Source organism: Microcebus murinus, chromosome 4 (genome assembly GCF_040939455.1).
Source record: "Microcebus murinus isolate Inina chromosome 4, M.murinus_Inina_mat1.0, whole genome shotgun sequence".
NCBI classification, from domain to species: domain Eukaryota; kingdom Metazoa; phylum Chordata; class Mammalia; order Primates; family Cheirogaleidae; genus Microcebus; species Microcebus murinus.
Genome location: NC_134107.1, coordinates 87,926,102 through 87,949,215, shown reverse-complemented (window position 1 = coordinate 87,949,215; position 23,114 = coordinate 87,926,102). Strand labels below are relative to the sequence as shown.

Sequence of the window (23,114 nt, the reverse complement as noted above, 5' to 3'; positions counted from 1 at the left end):
TCTCTTCCCCATCCTTTTTAAGATCAAGGTCATATAAATTACATCTTCATACATTATATGCCCATTAACCCTTTGCACTCGGATGTCAAGTGTGGATAATGTCGAGTGGATAATGAGAAAAAAGCAAGCAAGTGCAAAGGGTTAAGCCAGATTTATAATTATTTTTGCATGCAGTTGTATATCTAAGCAGAGAAAAAGTTATATGCCAAAAAACATTTATACTATTTTATATTTGCCTATGTAATTGGGTAGTTATTTTCCAGTATGCTTTCATCTTAGCCTGAAGGGCTCCTTCTTTAGTATTTCTTATAGGGCAAATCTGCTAGCAACAAATTCTCTCTGTTTTGCTTATCTGGGAATATGTTAATATTATTAGGATGTAGTTTTTTGATAATCCTGTAAATGAATTTATACCATCTACTGACCTAGTCTATATGGAAGTTATGAAGTAGAGGAACATACTTACCATTTCTTTTTTTATTTTCCTGTAAACACTACTGTGAAATAATTGTACTTTGTCAAATACCTTATTTTACTAGTTTACCTAGAATTATTTCCTGTAAAGGTGCCTATTCTATGAATAACACCTAGTCTATAAATTACACTTGGTATTGCAGCATAACTTGGTATTTCTAGGCAAGGCTGCAGAATACTAGAATGTTCTGTCTGAAGCTCCAATTGTGATATTGGTACTTGCTGTAGGATTTTCAGTAGAAGTTTTACCAAAAGTGTAGGATTTATTGTAAGTACCTAAACTTTTATTTTTTCATTTAGGTTACTTACAACAGGAAAACCTCACTTCTACCTGCCAGACTTTTATTTTAGAAAGTTCAGACTTAAAGGAATATGCAGAACACTGTACAGATGAAGGTTTTATCCCAGCCTGCTTATTGGTGAGTTATTGGTTCCTTCAGGGAAATATTTCACCATCAAACAACACAAGAGACTCTAAACACTGTCTTAAAATTAGCTCATCAGCAAAAAATTGAAATTGACAGAAATTTGATGGTTTGTATTCACACATGACTGATAAGACCCGAAGAAAGCCAGCTGTTCTTTTTACACAGTTATGCCAAAACTATTAAGTAAATTACAATCTTGCCTCTCAGAATTGGTTTCAAAATGACACCCTCATTTATGATCAGTGTCACCTCTGCTGTCTCAGAGCTCTTTTTTTTCTGTTTTTAACTTCCTGACCTATATGTGGCTGCATTTTGGTATCTGTTCTCACCTTTTATAAATATCACTAGACCAACAGATCATCATTTGGTATATAATGGATACATTCCAGAACTACATTATTCCACATAGTGTTTGTCATTTTATTAATATTTTAAACATGGCTCCTTAAAGACATTTCAGCTATCACAGATAACAGTATTATGTAGGAAACCTAAAAGAATCTACAAAACTAAAATTTAGCAGGGTCATAGGATACAAAACATACACAAAACCATTGTTATTTCTGTATACCTACAATGAACAATTGGAATTTGAAGGGTTTTTTAAAAATTTATTATAGCAACAAACAGAATACTTAGGTAATATAACAAAATATGTGTGGAATCTGTATGCTCAAAATTACATGAAAGAAATCTAAGACCTTAATATAATAAATGGAAGATGATACTGTGTGCATGGCTTGAGAGACTCAATAATGTTAAAGTGTCACTTCTCTCTAATTTGACTTATAGATTTTTCACAATCAATATTCCCACAAGCATTTTTATAGGTAAAAACAAGCTGAATTCGAAATTTTATGCAGAAAAGGAACTAAAATAGCCTAAATCATTCTGAAAAAGAGCAAGTTGGAGGACTCATATTACCTGATTTCAAGACTTACTAAAAAGCTATGGTAATCAAGATTAAGGGTCATTGGTGGTAAATTGGGCACATAGATCAGTGGAATAGAATAGAAAGTCCAGACAAAGACACACACAAGTAATTTTTAACAACGGTGAAAAGATAATTCATGAAGAAAAGGTAGTCTTATCAACAAATGGTACTGGAACAATTAGACATCCATGTGCAGAAAAAGAACCTCTACATTTACTTCATATCCTATGCAAAAATTAACCAAAATGGGTCATAGACCAGAATGTAAAATATAGGACTTTGAGACTTCTAGATGAAAACATATGGGGAAATTTGTATGACCTTGAGTTTGGAAATGTGTTATATATGACATCAAAAGCATGGACTGTAAAAGAAAAAATTAGGCAAATTCGACTTTATAAAAATTAAAAATTTCTGCTCTACAAGAGCTACATTAAAAGAATGATAAGCCACAATCTGGGTGAAAAATATTTGCAACTTTTGGATCTCATAAAGGATTTGTACCCAGAATAAACAAAGAACTCTTAAAATTCAACCCAAAAAATTCAAATTAAAAAAATTGGATAGGGCCAGGCACGATGGCTCACGTAATCCTAGCACTCTGAGAGGCCGAGGTGGGAGGATTGCTCTAGGTCAAGAGTCCGAGACCAGCCTGAGCAAGAGCGAGACCCCGTCACTACTAAAAAAAAAAATAGAAATAAATTAGCCAGACAACTAAAAATCTATATAGAAAAAATTAGCCGGGCATGGTGGCACATGCCTGTAGTCCCAGTTACTCAGGAGGCTGAGGCAGGGTTGCTTAAGCCCAGGAGTTTCAGGTTGCTGAGAGTTAGACTGATGCCATAGTACTCTAGCCCGGGCAACAGAGTAAGACTCTTCTAAATGCAAGAATGTTTCTTGGTGGGAAACTATTGGTAAGTGTATTACAATTTTGGTAATGTTTGATCTTTTCCCTTTCAGTCCTTATTTGGTAAAAACTTGACAACAATTTTGAATGAATATGTAGCTATGAAAACAAAAGGTAAGAATTCAGGTTCAAAGATTTTTTTTCTTGATAGTTTTATATAGCATTTATCTACTTGTTTTATTTAGAAATAACTTTTAAAGGATATTAACACACTGATTGCCACACTAGAAAAAAAATTTTTTCTCTGGGGCCCCTGTGTTTTATTAAAACAAAATAATCCTTTCTAATTTGATATTTTTTATTTTCTGTGCATGAGTGATATGCAACACAATTTACATTTTAAGGATTAAATTGTCAATAATAATTGTAACAGTAAGAACATCAACAAGTAAGATTTTCATGAACCAACTGCAGGATTTTTCTTCACGAGGTCCTGGGCTCAAAAATAGCCTGAGTTAAATACAACTCACATGGCAGTCAATGTGTTAATATTCATAAAAGCCTTGAGAAAATTGTCCAGTTATGGTGAGATAAAGTTTACTGTAAAACATCTAATTTGTTGTGTTTATATTGAGTGATACATTAATTGCAAAAACCTTAATGTTAGCAAATATAACCAATAATATTTTTAAAATACATAAAATATCAGTCTTAACTCTTGAGTTATCTACACTGATAAACAGTCATTGCTGGCCAGGCGTGATAGCTCATGCCTGTAATCCTAGCACTCTAGGAGGCCAAGGCAAGAGGATTACTCAAGGTCAGGAGTTCGAAACCAGCCTGAGCAAGAGTGAAACCCCGTCTCTACTAAAAATAGAAAGAAATTAATTGGCCAACTAAAAATATGTATAAAAAATTAGCTGGGCATGGTGGCGTGTGCCTGTAGTCCCAGCTACTCAGGAAGCTGAGGCAGGAGGATTGCTTGAGCCCAGGAGATTGAGGTTGCCGTGAGCTAGACTGATGCCACAGCACTCTAGCCAGGGCAACAGAGTGAGACTCTGTCTCAAAAAAAAAAGTCATTGCTATATGTTATAAAGTTTTAAACTGACATTTTAACTTCTATATAGTCTAAGTCTGAACACAGTGGCTAGTCATAAAATCCTGGCTTATAGTTACCATAATATAAAATAATACGTAAATTAGTTATGTTTTAGAGGGGAAAGCTCTAATGATTCTGTAATACTGATTTTTTACACAGCTTAAAACATTAACAAAATATTTAGCATAAAATGATAACATAAAAGAAAAGCTTGACATTTTTTAAATATCTGTGTACAAACATTGTGCTAGGTGCTTTCATATGTTTTACCTTATTTAGTCTTTAGAATAGCCCTGTGAGAGGTATTGATTGTTTAGACCCATTTTTAAATATGAGGAAATTGAGGATTAAATTTCCACACTCAGAAGGAGTTAGCATAACCTTTATGATAATTATTTATTACAAAGCAAATTATTTTAATTCACTTTTAATATCAGATAGAACAAAGATCAAAAAAATAGTTTGTCATTTTTTTAGTACAAAGAAGATATAAAATTATTAGCCTAAAAACAGCTTCAGAGATTTTACAAATGTCCATTTTCACTCATGATATATCTGATACCCAAAGGCTTAAGAGAAAAAAGCAGCCTTGTTATAGATTTGCAGGCCATTTTGCAAAAAAGCTTTATTTCTCAGTTCCCAACATAATCTCACCAATTGAGAGACAGATTTTTTCTGTGATTTTCTATGTCTTTGTTGAAAATGAATGATGAATTTTCTTTAACTGTGTTTAAAAGAACCTTTTCCTCTTATGATTTAGAAACAGCAAATGATGTCCCAGTAATAATGTCATCTCTGTGGAAGAAGTTAGACCATACACTTTCTCAAATCAGGTAATAAACTTATTAGAATGTCTATAATGACTTTCAAATGCAAACATACTTTGGGTTTAAATCTTCTTAAGATGTTTTACAATGTACTTCTATATAATAATACTCATCTACTTTTGAAATTATTCTAGAAGTTACTGGTATTTCTTTGTCTTTAATTGGAATAATTTGAGATAAATAGCATACTTTTAATAAAATGTTTACAGAGGAGGAAATTGAGATGTGTAGAAGTTTAATGACTTTCCCAAGTTTCCATAGGAATTTAGAGGCAGATATAGGGCTAAAATACAAGTCTCCTAATCCCAGGCCAGTGTAAGTTCCCTTGGGAGACTGCCTTTTCATTACATATTCAGAGAATTTATGTTGAACCTGTGTCCTATTGGTTCTTCTCTTGTAAAGCAACCTGCTTGAAGAATAATGCTACTTCTAGAGTCTTCTGGTGTCAATTTTATAAAATCTCTTATGTGACTATAGAGTATGTTATGTAAACCGTAGTCTCTTACCCTTTCTCCTAGAGTTAGAAGTGAATACCCCACCTAACTTCAGCGGGGGCTTCATTTTCTTTCTCTGCTTAAACTGGTGAAATGGCTCCAAATTCATTATACCTAATTCTGGACCACATCTTTTTTTTTTTTTTTTTTTTTTTTTTTTAGGAGACAAGGTCTCACTCTGTTGCCCAGGCTGGAGTACAGGGGTGCCATCATAGCTCACTGCAACCTCGAACTCCTGGAATTAGCAATACTTCCCCCTCAGCCTCCTGAGTATCTGGAGCTACAGGTTTGCACCACCATGCCCAGCTAATTTTTTTTTTTTTTTTTTTTTTAAGAGATGGAGTCTCACTACATTGCTCAGACTTGTCTTAAACTCCTGGTGTCAAGCAATCCTCCTGCCTCAACCTCCCAAAGTCCCGGGATTACAGGCATGAGCCACCACACCCAGCCTTGGACCACATCTTATTTGATGGTTTTATCTTTATATTTTCCTTTGCTGACTCTTCTCTTTTTTGCCCTTACAAATAATCACCAAAGACATTCATAATTTAGTAAATACTTATAAATACTGTGTAAGATACTTAGATATTTTTATTGGCAGGGTATTAGATAAAAAGAATGGATTCTTAGTCAAGTTTTCTCCAAGGTTGGTTTATGTGTCATTAACAGTGCTTCATTCATTTCAGTAAGTTTTGTGGCTCTTGGTGGTGGAAACTTATCTGATACCTTTTCTAGGATAATGGCACAGTGTCTGCAACTACCAAATACATGGGAGGGTGAATCTATAGTAAAAGAATTAACTTGAACTATCAGTTCTCCTATATGTTTGCTTTGCCTCTTTAGAGGTTGGATAAAATAACTGCACAGTTATAAAGTTAATAAAAGCAGCATGTCCTTTGACATCAAATTTGGGACTCTAAAGTATTTATGTGTGCAGTCATGTGAAATCAGAATTTCTGTGGGAATGCATCTCTATAATTATAAAAGACAATTAAAAATTTTATGCTTTGTATATAGCTTACTTAGATATAGAGTTTCCAAAGTCAAGTCAGTTGTATTCTTAATGTAATGTCAAGGCATTCTAATGCATATTGCATTGGATAGAAACTTCATAATTAAAATTATGTGTGGGGTAGGCATGGTGGCTTACACTGTAATCCCAATACTTTGGGAGGCTGAAGTGGGAGGATCACTTGAGCCCTGGAGTTCAAGACCAGCCTGGGAAACATAGCAATACCCTATCTCGACAAAAAATTAAAAAATTAGCCAGGCATGGTGGCACATGCCTATAGTCCCACCTACTTGGGATGCTGAGGTGGGAGGATCACTTGAGCCCTGGAGTTGGAGGTTGCAGTGAGCTATGATGGTGCTACTTCACCCCAGCCTGGGAGACAGAGCAAAACCCTATCTCTAAAAAATTATGTATGTGTTTTTACATACCACTGTTTTTCTCCTAAAACAAATCAGAGTTGCTTACCCAAAAAATGTGTCTTTTTTTGTCTAAGAGAGATCTTTTGCCTTTTAAATCATAACTTACTTCAGATCTGAATGTAACTAAATCATAGTGAGTGTATATCAGCAATGAAAATTTCTTAATGGATAACTACTTTGTTTTATTTGTTAGGAGTATGCAAAGTTCCCCAAGGTTTGCTGCCAATCAGAGAGGTTGGTATTCAGCTTTAAACTATAAACAAGGTTCAGAATTACTTCAAACTTAAACTATCTGATATTTTATTTGACAATATACATATAATATGTATGCCAGGTATATATTTTGTTTGAACTACTGTTTTTCTAAGTACAGTTATATTAGGAAATAATATTTTCATTTTTCATAAAAATACATATTTTAAGTACTCCCTACATTTCTCATTAGCTCTCATGTGGTATCTTCTTTTAATTATTATTCCATAAGTTTGAGTTTCTTAGTTTTGGGGGGTGTTATCAATATGAATTATTTTAGAAGAAATGTACTCTTGGATTTATAAAGCTTGAGTGTATTCATTTTAGTTTGTTTTTTATGAAATTGTCGCATAAATTTAGTTACTATTTGAGGGCCATTTTTTTAATCTATAGGATATAAGATGTTATTTAGTATGCATTATATTGACTTCTTAAAATTCCTGAACTACTATGACATTGAATTAATTTTTTAAATGCTCATATGTTTCAGCTCGAACAAGAAGTGGAATTGCAGAACTCAAACGACAGAGAAGGCTTGCATCTCAAGCAGCTCCAGCAGCTCCCGTCAATTCAGAGTTGATGAATTTACCTTGTCTTTCAGGACAATTTACCACTTCTCCTTTGACAGGTACACAAGCTATTCGACCAAGTGGCCAAATTTCAAATCCATTGAGGTCATATTTTGTAGTGGTCAACCATTCACAGTCACAAGATACTGTAACCAGTAAGTATAAATTTTGTTCTCTTAAACTTTGTTATTAATCAAATTGTATGAATGAGATGATATACTAATGTTTGTATACTCATAGTACAAAATTATGGCCAAAAAACGAGATGAGAGAGACTGGTAGTAGAACAGACTTTAAGTAGATTTGCCATAAAATAAGTATATTAATTCTGAGACATTTTAATCTAGGATTCTTTCTACTCTAACTGAAGTCCAACCTTGAACTCTTCTAATTCTCAATTTTTGGCATTAATAGAAGAGACCCTGTTGTATTTGATTTTAAATGGAGTATACATTATATTTTACCACCTTCTTATCTTTGCTCATATCAGTCTCTCCTCCTAAAATGAGGAATGTCTTTCCCTGTCACTTCCGTCTCTACATGTTAGAAATCTTACGTACTCCTGGCTGAATCTTAGAGCTAGAAATACACATTGAGATCATGTGGTACATCTTGTTTGTGGTATACTTGAAACTATTAAAAACACATGGTCATAAGGGACAAAAAGCTAGTTAATAATAGAATTGTAATTAAAATACAGGGGTCAACTCTCTCAGTTCCCACTCTAGACTTCTTTCTCGATTGTGCAGCTAAAATGTATTGCCATCTATTAAGATCTCCCTTATTTGTCCATCTTTTCTCTAAGTTCTTCTCTATACGCAGAACACTTAGTGCTTCTTTCAGTTTTTCCATTTTGCCATGTTGTTTTTGGTGAGACTATACTATACTTTTTTACTGTAAAACCTTAAGGCATAGGGACTATATTTTATTAATCTTAATACCTTCTACCATGCCTTGCACATAGTAAGCAAATGTTAACCGAATTTAATATAAAATAATAATCATTGTATGTTATCCCATTGCAAGTTTAGAAAACTATTCAGTTTCCTTGGCTTATTGTTTTGTTTCTTTGAAATACAGCTGGAGAGACTTTAAATGTCATTCCTGGTCCTCAGGAAAAGAAAGCTCATGGCAGTTTAATGTCTCCTGGTAGACGCAAAAGGTAAAAAGCTTTTTAAAATGGATGTTACCAATAGTTTTTTTTTTTAATACACCAGGATACTTACATTGTGAATAAAGTAGCAAGACTGGATTAAATTCTAATCTGCTATTAGAACCATTCCAAAATACAAGTTATCTTTTCCCACATTCTAACCTCCTTAAAATTGGGTTGCATCCTTCACTTAATGGCATACCACTGTTTCATGGGAAATATGATTTTCTATAGTGACATATAGAATTATATATCTTATAACTGATGTTATCTCAGATTTTTTTGAAATAAGTATTTTTAAAATGAATATAAAATCATTGTGTTTTATGTTCCACAAATGCACATTTAAAGTCCTAAATCAGTTGATAGAATCTTTTCAGGTCTAGCCAGGCATGGTGGCTTCATGCCTGTAATCCTAGCACTCTGAGAGGCCAAGTCAGGAAGATTGTTTGAGCTCAGGAGTTCGAGATCAGCCTGAGCAAGAGCGAGACCCCATCTCTACTAAAAAAAAAAAAAAAAAATAGAAAGAAATTAGCTGGACAACTAAAAAACAAAATATATATATATAAATTAATTAATTAATTAACCGGGCATGATGGCACATGCCTGTAGTCCCAGCTACTCGGAAGGCTGAGGCAGGAGGATTGCTTGAGCCCAGGAGTTTGAGGTTGCTGTGAGCTAGGCTGATGCCAGGGCACTCTAGCTAGCCCAGGCAACAGAGTGAGATTCTGTCTCAAAAAAAAAAAAAAGAACATTTTCAGGTACAGCAGGTGCAGTGGCTCCAGTGTGTAATGCCAGACTCAGAATTGCTTAAGCCTAAGAGTTTGAGGCTGCAGTGATTATGAGTGTGCCACTGCACTCCAGCCTGGGCTACAGAGCAAGACCCCATGTCTAAAAAAAGTAATTAAAAAATTAAAAAGTTATAAAAGAACCTTTTCATGTACAGTCTTTGAGAAAAATTTTTTCTGTCATACTTAATCTGTGTTTGTTTGAAGGGTATTTAAGGAAAGAGAGATAACAGATTCAAATGTTTTCTTTGGTTTCTCAGCTGCCAAGCTGTGGGTATTTTAATTAGAGTTTTTAATGTTGGTTGTCTTCCTTGAAGACCTCAACCTCCTTTATTATAACCTTTCTTGCTTACCCACATAAAATGATAAAATAGCAATATCAATATCTAACATTTATAGAAGGCTAGGTACAGTGGCTCATGCCTATAATCCTAGCAAGGTGGGAGGATTGCTTGAGGCCAGGAGTTTAAGAGCCTAGACAACATAGCAAGACCCCCATCTATACCAAAAAATTTCAAAAATGGTCAGGCATGGTGGCACATGCCTATAGTCCCAACGACTAGGGAGGCTTAGACGAGGATGCTTGAGCCTAGGAGTTTGAGGCTGCAATGAACTGTGATCTCACCACTGCACTCCAGCCTGGGCAGCAGAGTGAGATTGTCTCTCTAAAAATAAATGAATGAATGAATACATTTGTTCACAGGAACTTTGACTTTTTTAATGAAGTTTTTAAATGTACTTAATTTCATTCCGTTCTTCCATAAATCCAATAATGCAGTTAATCTAGCCCATGATAAAATGGGTGAGAATGTCAGAGCTTACCTTGCTTCAGAACACATAGCTAGTAAGTGATAAAATTATTCCTCAAATTCATTTTTTCTGAATCCAAGCCTCTCACCTAGTAATGCTTTTTCTACTTTACTGCCCTTTGTTCCTGCCACAAATACAGTTGACCCTTCGACAACACAGGTTTAAATTGCATGGGTCCATTTGTACTTGAATTTTTTTTAGCCAAACATGGATTGAAAATAAAATATTCATAGGATGTGAAACCTACATATATCAGCAGGCCAACTTTTCATATACACGGGTTCCCTAGGGCAAATCATGGGTCTTGTTTATTTGCAGGTTTTAGTACTTGCAGGGGGCCTGGAAGCAATCCCCTTTGGATATGGTGGGACAGTTGTATCTGTTCTACCATGATCTTAAAAGTTATGTTTGCATACGTAGTTATCTTTCAATCTGTTAGACATAGTAATTAAAAGACAAGCTTTTCAAATGTGTTTCAGTGAATCTCAAAGGAAAAGTACCACTTTGTCTGGCCCTCATTCAACAATACGGAATTTCCAGGATCCAAACGCATTTGCAGTAGAGAAAGTAAGTGACTTCCCATACTTTGCAACTTTAAATATTTCTGAATTTTAAAATACTCATACATACACAAATGTGTGTATATATGCCCCAAATAAGAAACAGTGGTAAGTTTAGAAAACTGGAAATACGTTGTTGGATTATTTAACATGATAAGACATTTTACTGTAAGATTATTAAAAACTTTATAAGCTAAAGAATGTGAAACCATTCTGTAAGCAGTGAAGAAAAAGATGGTGAAAGATCTGTGAAAACACTTTTAAAGTGTTATGTTCAGGTTTCTACTTAGGTTTATTAAAGCTGTCTAGCTTTTATTGATAGGTTCTTTTCAAGTAAATAACATAATATTCTTTCCTATCTTTTTGCTAATATTGACCTTGTTTTCCAGCAAATGGTTATTGAAAATGCACGAGAAAAAATACTAAGCAACAAATCTCTTCAAGAAAAGCTAGCAGAAAACATTAATAAATTTTTGACTAGGTAAGCTATATATGTTTAAAATGCCTTATTGTTTTTGCCTAATTTCATAACTATACTAAAGATTTTCCTTTCTTTATTACAGTGATAACAATATTGCTCAAGTACCTAAACAAACAGATAACAACCCTACTGAGCCAGAGACTTCAATTGATGAACTTCTGGGACTTCCGGTATGAGTGCATGTGTGTGTCTGTGTGAGTGTGGTACATATACTCATATTTAAAACTGATGGTATTTTGATTTCATTTCAAAATGATTGCCAACAGATTAGCTGTATAAAATGATTTAAAATAATAAGATGCAGCTTTTCTTCATTACCCAAAGGTAATCCCTTCCTGAAAACATGTTGGATGGTAACTTTTCAAATAATCAGAGTCTATATTGGTAAATGGTAAAAATAATAAGACATTCCTAACCCATATAATAACTCTAACCAGCTTTGCCAGATATCAGTAAATACTCTATTACACCCATGCAACAATCAGTTGTGGATTTCTAAGTATTTAATACTTAAATATTCATTAGTGAGTATATTTGTGTGTAATAAGTAACAATACTACATATACAGTGTTTATATAAATTGCATTTCTTGCACAGTGCTGTAAACTATAATAATTTAAAGAAATAATGAAATAATATGTTAAAGATATATAATGAATCCAAGCAATATTTAACAAAATAAAATTTGCAAGAGACTTTTAAAAAGCAAAGGTACTAACTGAATATTTGTGTAAGGCTTACCACTAAGAGAAGAAAGATAGGGGATAAAGTCAATTTTGCTATTCAGTGATGATAAATACAAAAGAGAATGAGCTGGTAAATGAGAAATTTAACAGTATGTTTTAAGATTTGTTCATTTGCAAAATTTGCTTTGTGAGGAGAAGCTGTGATTGTAGCAATCCTTTTACCTGGGCCTTTGAACAATGTAAACATTTTTATTGGCACACCATGTGAATTCATTACTGCAGGTTTTCTTTCACTTGAGTTCTGGATAAACCAAGTGCCTTTTTTTTTTCTATGTGTCATTTCTGCCAGTACTTCTTTAAAAAGCCTTTTCTGTCTTTAACAAATACATATTCTCGTAAATTTTTATATTCTCCAGCTCCTTATGTTTTCTCCACAGATATATCGGGTGATGACCATAATCAGGGTACTCTGTTAAATACTATGATGGATTATAAGAAAGCAAAGATAGAACCTGCTGTTTTGGTTGGTCATAATATTGTATATTTGTGAAAAGTTAAAAATTCATATTTAAATAACAGTTTTTAAAACAGTATAGGGGATTTTTTAAAAGCGTGAACACACAAGGACAAAGAACAAAATAGGACATTTTTGAAAGCTAAAATGGAATAGTGGTACCTGACTTAGCACACCCAGGGTTCTAACCTAGTAAAGTCAATGGTCAGAAAAACACAAATTTACAACACAAAAGTCTCAAGAAGTAGCACCAGTACCTCTTAAAGTAAATGTAAAGAAGAGGTTACAAACAGGGTGACAGTATGCAAAATTTAGGAATTAATTAAACTCCATGTGTACTCCCCATTCCCGTGCTCCCCTGGAAACACTGTTGCCAGGCATAAACTCTACCAGCAAGAAATCTGACTAGCCCAAAAGAAAAGAACTGAAAATACAGATGGTTCTACAAAATTTTCTACAGCTTAGGTTATAGTTGGCAAGCTCATCTCCTCCAACCATTGGCACAGAGTTTACAGGTACCTTTTGGTACCTTTTATTATTTTTTCTTTTTAAATAGATTTAGGGGGTACAAGTTGAATTCTGTCATCGTGCTACTTTCTTTGTTGTTGTTATTGTTTTGAGACAGAGTCTCACTCTAGCCCGGGCTAGAGTGCCGTGGCTTCAGCCTAGCTCACAGCAACCTCAATCTCCTGTGGATCTCCTCCTGCCTCACCCTCCCGAGTAGCTGGGACTACAGGCATTCACCACCATGCCCAGCTAATTTTTTCTATATATTTTTAGTTGACCAATTAATTTCTTTGTGTTTTTAGTAGAGACAGGATCTCGCTCTTACTCAGGCTAGTTTCAAACTCCTAACCTTGAGCAATCCTCCCGCCTCGGCCTCCCAGAGTGCTAGGATTACAGGCATGAGCCACCGTGCCTGGCCCATGCTACTTTTTAATATGAACAGATAAGCAAAAATTGTCTAACATTTGAAGAAAACATTTCATATGAAGAAACCAAACTAGATAGTTAAAAGGGATAAAATAGATTTATTCTGAAGGACCTATAAAGCATTCCATAATAAACTAATGTGAAAAAAGCTGATTAAAGAACATTATATTATGGTATGATTTTATTTCTATTTATATACATATATAGTCCATATATTCATTTTATTTTAATGTTTAGGATTATATTTGCCAAAGTAGTTAACTCTAGGAAGTGGAATTAAGGAACATTCACCTTCTGTTTTCTAGTCTTGTTTCAATTTGTTTTAAATAAGCGTATTATAATCAGAAGGCATTTTTCTTGAAGGGGAATGCTTGTATGTAAAAAGTCAGAACTATCAAATGTCTAATTTTCCTGGTATAAAACCATTTAAGTTCAGTTACGATTGTGCCTTACTCTTTTTTTTTTTTTTGCAGAGTGAAATCCATATGTCTGAAGAAGCTATACAGGATATATTGGAACAGACAGAATCAGACCCAGCATTTCAGGCACTCTTTGATCTCTTTGACTATGGTAAGTAGACCATTTCTTTCAAGGGCGTTAGAAGAAGAAAGTTTCCCCAATTTTTTTGGTAACTTACCCAAAATGGAACAGCATTCCCCAGAGCATCTGAAAAAGCTCCTATTTTCATTAATGCCAAACATTATAGGGATATTTAAAAGGGTTTTTTTGTTGTTGTTTTGTTTTTTACTAAAGAAACTTCAGCTATAAAAATGGAGAGCAGGCTAGTTTTTTTGTCTTTTTAAAGTAACATTTTATAAACATCCAGAAAACCATAAATAAAACCAAAGTTTAACATGTGTTTGACCACTCTTAAGCTGTATTAATGGATGTTTATTTTTTATTTCAGTCATGTAACTAATTATTTCCCTGTTCCCTATTTAACAGGTAAAACAAAGAATAATAAAAATATATCACAAAGCATTTCCAGTCAGCCTATGGAAAGCAATCCCAATATAGTCTTAGCAGATGAAACTAATCTAGCAGTTAAAGGTTCTTTTGAAACAGAAGAATCTGGTAAGAATTTGATTTTGTTAATGTCATTAATCCAAATCTTAATATTAGTCTTAAAATTCACAGGCTGAACATATTGTTTAATTTGGAAGTTGTTCAAATTACCACATAGGTCATTTTTGTATTTTTTGTTTTCTCTCCATTAATAAAAATGTATAAGGCTTTGGTACTTTAATTAAAAGGTGAATTTTTGGTATTCTTAATAATGCAGTAGATTCTTGACATACACAATTTAGTATTAATAGTTGGTCATAAGTCTATAACATTTAAGTTAATTTTATTAAGGCACAAATTCAAATCTCTAATATGTAAGGTTCATTTGTGAGTGTCATTCAGCCTGGTATGTGAGTTTAGCTGACTGCTGGGCATCTATATCTCATTTATCTAGGGGAAATTATATACTGTGGTGGCAGTCTTGAATTTTAGGATTTATAAGGTTTAAAGCATATTCCTGCTATGTCAAGTAAGTCAGTTTTTACAGTTCTGCCTCTCATGGAATACCATATGGCACATAATTAGCCTATAATACCTACTAACTGAATGAAGGAAAGCAATGAATAAATCAATCTTAGATTTTTAAAATATATGCCAAATGTTTTTAAAATGTAGTCTTATTGTGAAATATAACACACATGCAGCTGGGCATGGTGGCTCACGCCTGTAGTCTTAGCACTTTAGGAGGCCGAGATGGGAGGATCACTTGAGGTCAGGAGTTCAAGACCAACCTGAGCAAGAGAGAGACCCTGTCTCTACAAAAAATAGAAAAATTAGCCAGATGCAATGGTGCACACCTGTGATCCCAGCTAGTTAAAAGGCTGAGGCAGGAGGATCACTTTGACCCCAGGAGTGTGAGGTTGCAGTGAGCTATGATGACACCACTGCACTGTAGCGCAGGCAACAGAGTGAGACCCTGTTTCCAAGAAGAAAAAACAAACAAAAAAACACCACACATGGCACAGAAACACAATTAAAATGTATACAGCTGACTGAATTATCAAATATATCAAATCCAGTTGATGAATCAAGCAGTTACCCAAGTAACCATCTCCCAAGTCAAAAAAAAAATTTTTTTCAACACTACCAAGCACCACAAAAACTCTTCAGGTTGGGCACATAAATTGCCTCACACCTGTACTCCTGGTACTTTGGGAGGCCGAAATGGAAGGCCAGGAGTTCAAGACCAGCCTGGACAACATAGCAAGACCCCCCTCTCTACAAAAGAAATAAAATTAGCTGGACATGGTGTTGCACACCTTTATTTAGTCCAACTACTCAGGAGGCAAAAGCAGGAGGATTGCTTGAGCCCATGTGTTTGAGGCTGCAGCGAGCTATGATCACACCACTATAATCTAGCCTGGGTAACAGAGTGAGACCTTGTCTCTTAAAAAAAAATGAAAAACAAACAAAACCCCTTTTCATACTTCTTCCCAGTCATTACTGCCTCCATCCATATCTCTCAAAGATAACTATTATTGGCTGGGCATGGTGGCTTCCGCCTATAATCCTAACACTCTGGGAGGCCAAGGTGGGAGAATTGCTTGAAGTAAGTTCAAGACCAGGCTGAGCAAGAGCAAGACCCCATCTCTACTAAAAATAGAAAAATTAGCCGGGCATGGTGGCACATGCCTATAGTCCCAGCTACCCAGGAAGCTGAGGCAGAAGGATTGCTTAAGCCCAGGAGTTTGAAGTTGTAGTGATCTGTGATGACACCACTGCACTCTAGCCCAAGCAACAGAGTAAGACACTGTCTAAAAAAGAAAAAAAACAAAAAAGAAACTTGAAATCCTGTTTTCTCAGAAAGTCTTCACATGTCTTTAGGAAAGTACTTTTTCTGAATTTATGTGGCCTAGACACAATTTTCACTATTCTCCCCACAGTAAGGATTTAAATGTGCTCCGTACCCACTCTTATTTTACCAGTGTCACAGTAGCAGAATACAGTGGTCCGGTCCCCCTTATCTGAGGAGTACGTGACCCCAGTGGTGCCTGAAACTATGGTGAACAATAATAATAAAATAGGATAATTATAACAATATACAGTAATAAAAGTTAAGTAAATGTGGTCTCTCTCTCAAAATATCTTACTGTATTTTATTCACCTGTTTTCAGACTGCAGTTGACTGCAGGTAACTGAAACCACAGAAAGCAAAACCACAGATAAGAGGAACTACTGCATATGATATTTGACATATGTTTTTCTGGGTTTTTTTCCCTATATTTTTCATTTTGGTTCAAGTTAATGTTTCCTGTCCTAAATTGTGAATGCTGTAAGACGCAGTCTTACAATGTATCAATGTTGTATCAAATTGATGATGTATCAAAATTGATGCATCAATGTATCAATGCTGTGTTTTCTGAAATACCCTTTCCTTTTACTCCATCTATCATATTTCCCTCATTTTTCAAAATCTCATTTAATACCTCCTTTATAATACTTTTCATGTCCCAAAGAAAAAAAAGGTTTTCGTTGTTCCTATGCTATTACAGTTTTTACCATGCTTTAATATGACTTTCTGTTCTGTATCTGATTCCTTGACTGGACTAATCTCTTCCAGATCAGAGACTGGATCATTCATCTTTGTATCCTAGTACCAAGCATGTGGTTGATCTTCAGTAAATGTGTGAATGTTAAACAGTACACAGTGAGATCAAATGTCAATCATGCAAAATGTATTCAGCCCCATTTCACCATTAAGAATATATCTGATAAATTGGCTGGGCGCAGTGGCTCACACCTATAATCTTAGCACATTGGGAGGCCGAGGAGGGAGGATTCCTTGAGGCCAGGAGTCACAGACCAGCCTGAGCAAGATCAAGACCCCATCTCTACAAAAAAATAGAAAAATTAGCCAGGCATGATGGCATGCACTAGTAGTCCCAGCCACTCAGAATGCTGAGGCAGGCCGGGCGCTGTGGCTCACGCCTGTAATCCTAGCTCTTGGGAGGCCGAGGCGGGCGGATTACTCAAGGTCAGGAGTTCAAAACCAGCCTGAGCAAGAGCGAGACCCCGTCTCTACTATAAATAGAAAGAAATTAATTGGCCAACTGATACATATATAAAAAAAAAAATTAGCCGGGCATGGTGGCGCATGCCTGTAGTCCCAGCTACTCGGGAGGCTGAGGCAGAAGGATCACTCAAGCCCAGGAGTTTGAGGTTGCTGTGAGCTAGACTGACGCCACGGCACTCACTCTAGCCTGGACAACAAAGTGAGACTCTGTCTCAAAAAAAAAAAAAAAGAATGCTGAGGCAGGAGGATCAGTTGAGCCCAGAAGCTTGAGGTTATGAGCTGTGATGATGCCACTATACTCTAGCCCAGGAGACTCTGTCTCCAAGAAAAAAAATAATTTTATTTATATATATATATATATCTCATATATATATGTTATATATGTATATAAATTAAGGTCAAAAGAAATGATAGAAGTTGAAAAGTCGATGTTTTGAAACAGACTGCTTGTTTAGAACCAGTTTTTTTTTTTACCTACTGTATGGGTAAATATTAGGTATTTTTAACCTCCATCTTGTTCCTTCATTGTGTCATTTGAAGCTTAGGAAACAGTTTGATACTTGTTTAAAAAGGCATCAGTAATTAGAAAGTACCTGTAAATTTTCTGATACTCAGAAAATGGGGATATAGCGTATCAGACGTCCACTTACTGGTATGCCAAAAATTAGTTTCTTGGCAAAATAGATTTTATAGTAAAGATGACTACCTCACAAGCTGAACGTATACTCACCATGTCTTTCCACCATCCTGATATTTTGCAGATGGTCAATCTGGTCAGCCCCCATTTTGCACATCTTACCAGAATGATGACACATTAAATGCTTTGAAGAATGGCAGCAACCATGACGTGATTAGACAGGAAGCCCAGGAAAATTTTTCCCAAATAAGCTCTAACATCCCGAAAAAAGCCTTTAAAACAGCCATGCCTACTGAACAGAAGTGTAACCTTGACATTGCCTTTGAGTCTGTGCCTAATTTGAATGACTTTAACCAAAGAGGAAATTCTGATCCTGAATGTAATCCGCATTGTGCTGAATTATACACCAGTCACATGTCCACTGAAACTGAAATGGCTATAGAGATTGAAAAAACTTTGTTGTCTCCAAATGTGCCGAATGAATCTCAATTACAGCCTGATCAGGCTAATATACCAATAACTTCATTTGCTTCACTTGGTGGTGAAACTAACAATGAAAAATTAATTCTCTCTGGGAAAGGTTCTCAACTTTTATCCCAAAATACTTCACTAACTGGAAAGCCATCTAAAAAAAGTCAATTTTGTGAAAGTTCTAATGATACAGTGAGACTTAAAACTAATTTTCGTGGTTCCAAGTCACCAGATCCTAGTGAAATTCACAAGAGTAAAATTGAAATTAACAATGTGTTACCAGTTATGTCACAAATATCAAATTGCCAAGATAATTCTGCACTTCAGAGTAAAATATTGCCTGTATCTATTGAAAGTTCAAGTTTAAATGTATCTGGACAACAAGTAGAAATTCATCTTGGAGACTCGATGTCTTCAATTAAACAGGCATCTAATGATTCAACATCTGTTGAGTTAAATCATACAGAAAATGAAACTCAACCATCCAAGTCTGAGAATTCACAAGAGCCTTCATCGTCTGTAAAAGAAGATGCTATTTTTCTCTCTTTAGGTAGAAATGATAACTGCGGGGAAGTTGCACTGATACCTCCAGAAGGTAATCCTATAGAAAACAGTCACTCTCTTCCTTCAGAATCTGTGTGTCCTTCAGTGGGAGATTCTCACCCTGAGTCCCAAAATACTGATGATAAACATTCTAGTGACAACTCAACAGAGATAGATGCATCAAATATTGTCTCTCTCAAAATTATCATTAGTGATGACCCATTTGTTTCCTCAGATGCTGAACTTAACAGTGCTGTTTCTAGTATCAATGGAGAAAACTTGCCAACCATAATTTTGTCTTCTCCTACTAAATCCCCTGCCAAAAATACAGAATTAATTAAATGCCTGTCTTCAGAAGAAACTGTAGGTACTATTGTGTCAACTGAAGTAGATTCAGCCTCGATGGAACAGAACCTTTTAGCACTCAAACCTGAAGACTCTACTATAAACAACACTCAGAATGAAGATGGCATTGCTTTTTCAGCCAATATTACACCATGTGTTTCCAAGGATGGAGGATATATACAGTTGATGCCAGCCACAAGCACAACTTTTGGCAGTTCAAATAACATTCTGATAGCTACCTGCGTGACTGATCCAGCAGCCTTAGGAACAACTGTAAGTCAGTCTAATGTGGTGGTATTGCCTGGAAATTCTGCACCTCTAACTGCTCAGCCTTCACCACCTCAGTTACAGACACCACCAAGGTCAAACAATGTATTTGCTGTCAACCAAGCTGTGTCACCAAACTTTTCACAAGGTAACATTAACAACATATTGAAGTTCATTTCTCTGGCCTAGGATCCAGGGTCTCTTGTGTATGAAGTTACTGATTAGGAGGTAACAAATCATGGATAGATGGCATGAGAAAAGACTCTGAAATTTGTGATTATGCCTCCTCTGTATGCTAGCTAATTAATTTAGTGAAACCTTTTTTTAAATCTAGTAAGCTGTAGACTTAAGTAGTTTAATTTTTTTGCTTTCCACAGTTCTCAATATATGTGCTAATAAATAAGCTCTGAGAAACAGAAAAGACAGACTAATTAGTCACATAACTGTATACCTACTGAAACCCAATGTTGTGGAAGACTAATTTTTAAATAGCTATTATAGTTCTTAATGGAAGTTATCTATTTTGATCTACTTTCTAGAACAACTTGAATTCCTTCCTTTGTAAAATCCTTTCTACTTTCTCACTGCCTTCCAACTTCTAGAATTAATCCCCATCTTTAGAATCCTTTATTCATAGGGGCTCTTGTAGCATTTATTGCATGCTATTCTATATATACTTAGTGATTGATATGTCTGTCATATTGGTCATTTTTGATTGATTATATGTTCCTCAAACATAGAGCTTATGGCACATGACCCAACATTTCCTTATGTATTTGTTGTCAAGCTTCTCTTCTTTCCCTTTTTGTTACATTATAGATATACAATAAAATTTGCTTAGATATCAACAAGTAACTATTAAACCTGATGGATCTGTTTTACATGCTGTTACAAATGAAATAAAGGAGAGGTCAGAATTGGTTGAGAATGTAGTGCTTGAGCTAATGCTTAGAGAAATAAGGTAGGATTTGGAGTTAAAGGAAAGAATCCTTTATAGCCAAGAGAAGCAGCACAAGCATGGGCAGGTATTGTAGAGAGTACAGAAGGTTGCATGAAAATGAGATCAACCTGACAGTAATTAGAGTATTAGGAAAAAGTTCATTTATATGGCAGGCCTAAATTATGATTGCTGCAGACTATATTGTTGACTTCTAAGGACCATGTAGGTGTTATAATTTTCCCCCATAGTTTTGTTTTGGTTATATAACATAATAGATAGGAGTTATGAGTATAGTCTTGGGCTATAAACATTCATTTGGCATTCTAATTTTCTGATATAAGGTTCAGACTTGAAATGTTGACCACTCATTTTCTAATTAATTTCATTGTTCTTTCTAGAGGAGTCAAGATATATTTTTAATATCTCCTGGCTGTACCATCTTACGCTTGCTTGGGATGGTTTACCATGAATGAATAACATTAAGACTGCCTTAATATTTGGATCAACTTTTTATTAATTAGCCTTGCTGTTGTTCCCAAATCAATTTTTTAAAAAGGAGAATGGATTGTAAGGAACAATTGTTCTTAGAATTTATTTCAAAGTACAAATTACTTTGGTGTTTTGTGCCAAAATACTTAAGAGAAAATCTTATTTTAATGAGAATTTTTTTTTTTTAGGATCTGCCATAATAATTGCTTCTCCAGTCCAGCCTGTACTTCAAGGAATGGTAGGAATGATCCCAGTATCTGTTGTTGGACAGAATGGAAATACCTTTTCTGCTCCTCCTCGGCAGGTAAGATTTATGAACTAAAAATGGTGCAGTGAAGCTTTGCAAACATAGTATAATTGATGGTTTTTTCTCTTCCAGGTCCTTCATATGCCTTTGGCAGCACCTGTATGCAATAGAAATAATCCTCAATTCCCCATCCCTCCAAAATCTCAGAAGGCTCAGGGACTAAGAAACAAGCCTTGTATAGGTACCATTTTTTAAGTTAATTAATTTTTTTCTTTCTACAATTCTCAATATATGTGCTAATAAGCTGTGAGAAACAGAAAAGATAGACTAAATCATCACATAGCTTTATACCTACTAAAACCTAATGTTGTGGGAGATTATTTTTTAAATAGCTATTATAATCATAATCTTAAAGGAAGTTATCTATTTTGAGAGACTTTCTAGAACAACTTGAATTCTTCCCTTCATAAAATCCTTTCTACTTTCTCACTGCCTTCCAACTTCTAGACTTGATCCCCATCTTTAAAATCCCTTGTAGAGGCTCTTGTAGCATTTATTGCATATTGTTCTATATGTAATTAGTGATTGATATGCCTGTCATTTTGGTCATTTTTGATTATATATTCCTCAGAGATAGAGCTTATGGCACATTGTAGGCTTGAGTCACATTTTGATTTATTGGTACCCTGTTAGACTTTGTCATATTATAGCTACTCTGTTATTTTTATGTTCTTTCTCGTATCTAGTTCATTTCTTTTAATGACCATTTGGAATCTGTCACTTGCATTAACCTATTTTCTTATCCTCTATGATAAATTCTTTGGGGCATATACCCAGGAGTAGAATTTGAGTCATAGAAAAGAAAGTTTACACTTACATCATTATTTTACCTGCTTCCCTCACACTGCTACCAATGCTGATACCATGTAATATTTTAACTTTTGCCACTATGATGGAAGTAAAGTGGTAGTATCTCATATTGTTCTTTTGTATTATTCTGAATACTAATAAAGTTTAGGATCCTCTCTCTTTTTTTTAACATTTTTATTATATATTTATTTAGCCCCATTGTAAGAATATAAGGGAGATCACAGCTTTGATGTACAAAACTATTTTTAAATTCACACTAAAATACATTAAGATTAAAATGAATTCTCTTCAGCCACACATTTTACCACCTTTTGCTGAGTAGATAATCTGTGCCATAGAATCCTCTCTTATTACTGTAAATAATTGTTATTTCCCATTCTGTCATTTGCTTATTCATATCCTTTTCCTGCTTCTCTATTAGAGTTCCTGTCTATTGAGGTGTTACTCCTTTATTAGTAACATATCACAAATGTCTTCTCAGTCTGACACTTGTTTTTATCCCTTACATAGTTATTATAATGCCAGAAAAAAATTAGTAGAGTTCAGCATCCATTTATGATAAAAGCTCCTAAGGCTATCTATAGTAAACATTATGACTTCTTTTTAAAGTTGGGAACAAAACAGGAATACTCATTCCCTACCTCTATATAGCAAGCCAGCATTTCCCACACTAATAAATTATTTCTTAAATAATCTGTCTTTTTCCCACTGGCATCTGGGATTATACTTCATCATATGCAAGGTTGCATACATATGTGGTCTCATACAGTACAGTAAGAAAATTTGAACGTGTGAAGATTTGAAGAGAGGGAATAAAACTATTATGGCAAATGACATGATTGTTTACACAGAAAGCTCCAGGGAGTTAATAGAGAAATTACCTGAATTAATAAGAATTCAGGCCGGGCGCTGTGGCTCACGCCTGTAATCCTAGCTCTTGGGAGGCC

At 34.9% G+C, this 23,114-nt stretch overlaps 1 protein-coding gene across 1 annotated transcript in view; it reads left to right on the top strand.

The window, feature by feature from the left end:
- NPAT (nuclear protein, coactivator of histone transcription) overlaps positions 1-23,114 on the top strand; it is a 39,988-nt gene that overhangs the window by 9,388 nt on the left and 7,486 nt on the right. The window contains exons 2-15 of the mRNA XM_012773727.3: positions 775-893; positions 2,797-2,857; positions 4,543-4,615; positions 6,728-6,768; positions 7,277-7,510; positions 8,436-8,517; positions 10,586-10,673; positions 11,056-11,147; positions 11,230-11,317; positions 13,754-13,850; positions 14,226-14,354; positions 18,120-19,769; positions 21,239-21,354; positions 21,430-21,538. Of these exons, the coding sequence (XP_012629181.2) occupies positions 775-893; positions 2,797-2,857; positions 4,543-4,615; positions 6,728-6,768; positions 7,277-7,510; positions 8,436-8,517; positions 10,586-10,673; positions 11,056-11,147; positions 11,230-11,317; positions 13,754-13,850; positions 14,226-14,354; positions 18,120-19,769; positions 21,239-21,354; positions 21,430-21,538 (2,979 nt within the window). The remainder of the gene's footprint in view (positions 1-774; positions 894-2,796; positions 2,858-4,542; positions 4,616-6,727; positions 6,769-7,276; positions 7,511-8,435; positions 8,518-10,585; positions 10,674-11,055; positions 11,148-11,229; positions 11,318-13,753; positions 13,851-14,225; positions 14,355-18,119; positions 19,770-21,238; positions 21,355-21,429; positions 21,539-23,114) is intronic.